The sequence below is a fragment of the Austrofundulus limnaeus genome, unplaced genomic scaffold (assembly GCF_001266775.1).
Source record: "Austrofundulus limnaeus strain Quisiro unplaced genomic scaffold, Austrofundulus_limnaeus-1.0 Scaffold3523, whole genome shotgun sequence".
In the NCBI taxonomy this organism is placed as follows: Eukaryota; Metazoa; Chordata; class Actinopteri; order Cyprinodontiformes; family Rivulidae; genus Austrofundulus; species Austrofundulus limnaeus.
The window spans coordinates 2,557-3,522 of NW_013955925.1; the positions used below are offsets into that span (position 1 = coordinate 2,557).

A 966-nucleotide genomic window follows, 5' to 3' on the forward strand; every position below is an offset into this window, starting at 1 on the left:
ACTTCAGTCTCTCACCTTCACTCAGTCGGTTTTAACTAAATTTTATAAAATGAATAATAATAATAGAAAAGCCTGAATAATTTTAAACAGTTTCTTCTTCTGTCAGTCGCTTTATCCACAACCAGGTATGGTAAAATACCAAGTTTGATAGCGTGATCTGTTTTTTCCTGTGTCCATACCTCTTTCTCCTCAGTTTCAACTTCTTCTGAAAGCAAAACATTTTAAGATTTCCATTGGAAGCTTCGTAGTTTTTCTCTCACTCGTTGTGTCGCTTCTCGTTCCCGTTCTTTCCCCTTCACTCGCTGCCATCCTGCGGCTCCTCGCCGTCTTTCCTCCGCTGCCGCAGTGTCTCCCTCTGGGTCAGCAACAGTGTAGCCCCTTTCCCTCATGTCTTGCGCTGCTGTCCTGGCACTGTCATATGTCTTCGGTCCGTTCTCCCAGTGTATCCGGATTTTAGCGAGTGGTGTTTGGAAACGTATTCCTTTTTCCTTCAATATTTTTTTAATGCCCGTATATGCCTTTCGTTTCTGGACAATCTCAGTCGGATAGTCGTGGTCGAAGTAGATTTGTTTACCCGTCACTTGGACCTTCTTCTGCCAGGCTTTCTTCAGGATAGTTTATTTGGTCTCGAATTGTAGAAAGTTAACTATGACTGACCTTGGTGCTGCATTTGGGCTCGGTTTTGGGTTGAGGGCTCGGTGAGCTCGTTGAATCTGGAGATCTACTCCTTCCGGAAGTTCGAGCTCCTTTTTAAAAAGTTGCTCCAGAAATGCAACTGTGGATCTCCCTTCTACATCTTCTGGTAAACCGAAGATTCGGATATTGTTTCTCCTTGATCTCCCTTCGAGATCGGTTAGTTTTTCCTGCATTCGCTGTGTTTGTTCCGCCATCTTCGTTAGCATCTCGTTAGCATCCGTCTTCCACTCCTCCACCTCCGCTACCCGTGTCTGTGCCTCGCTTATGCTT

At 45.0% G+C, this 966-nt stretch overlaps 1 protein-coding gene across 1 annotated transcript; it reads right to left on the reverse strand.

Annotated features, from left to right (window-relative positions):
• Window positions 1-25: 25 nt before the first annotated feature.
• LOC106511900 (cingulin-like protein 1) lies at window positions 26-966 on the reverse strand (the record flags this gene model as incomplete). Its single annotated transcript, XM_014000625.1, is given in 1 exon segment — window positions 26-966. A coding segment is annotated over 1 exon segment (349 nt), but the record flags the coding sequence as incomplete, so codon positions are not given.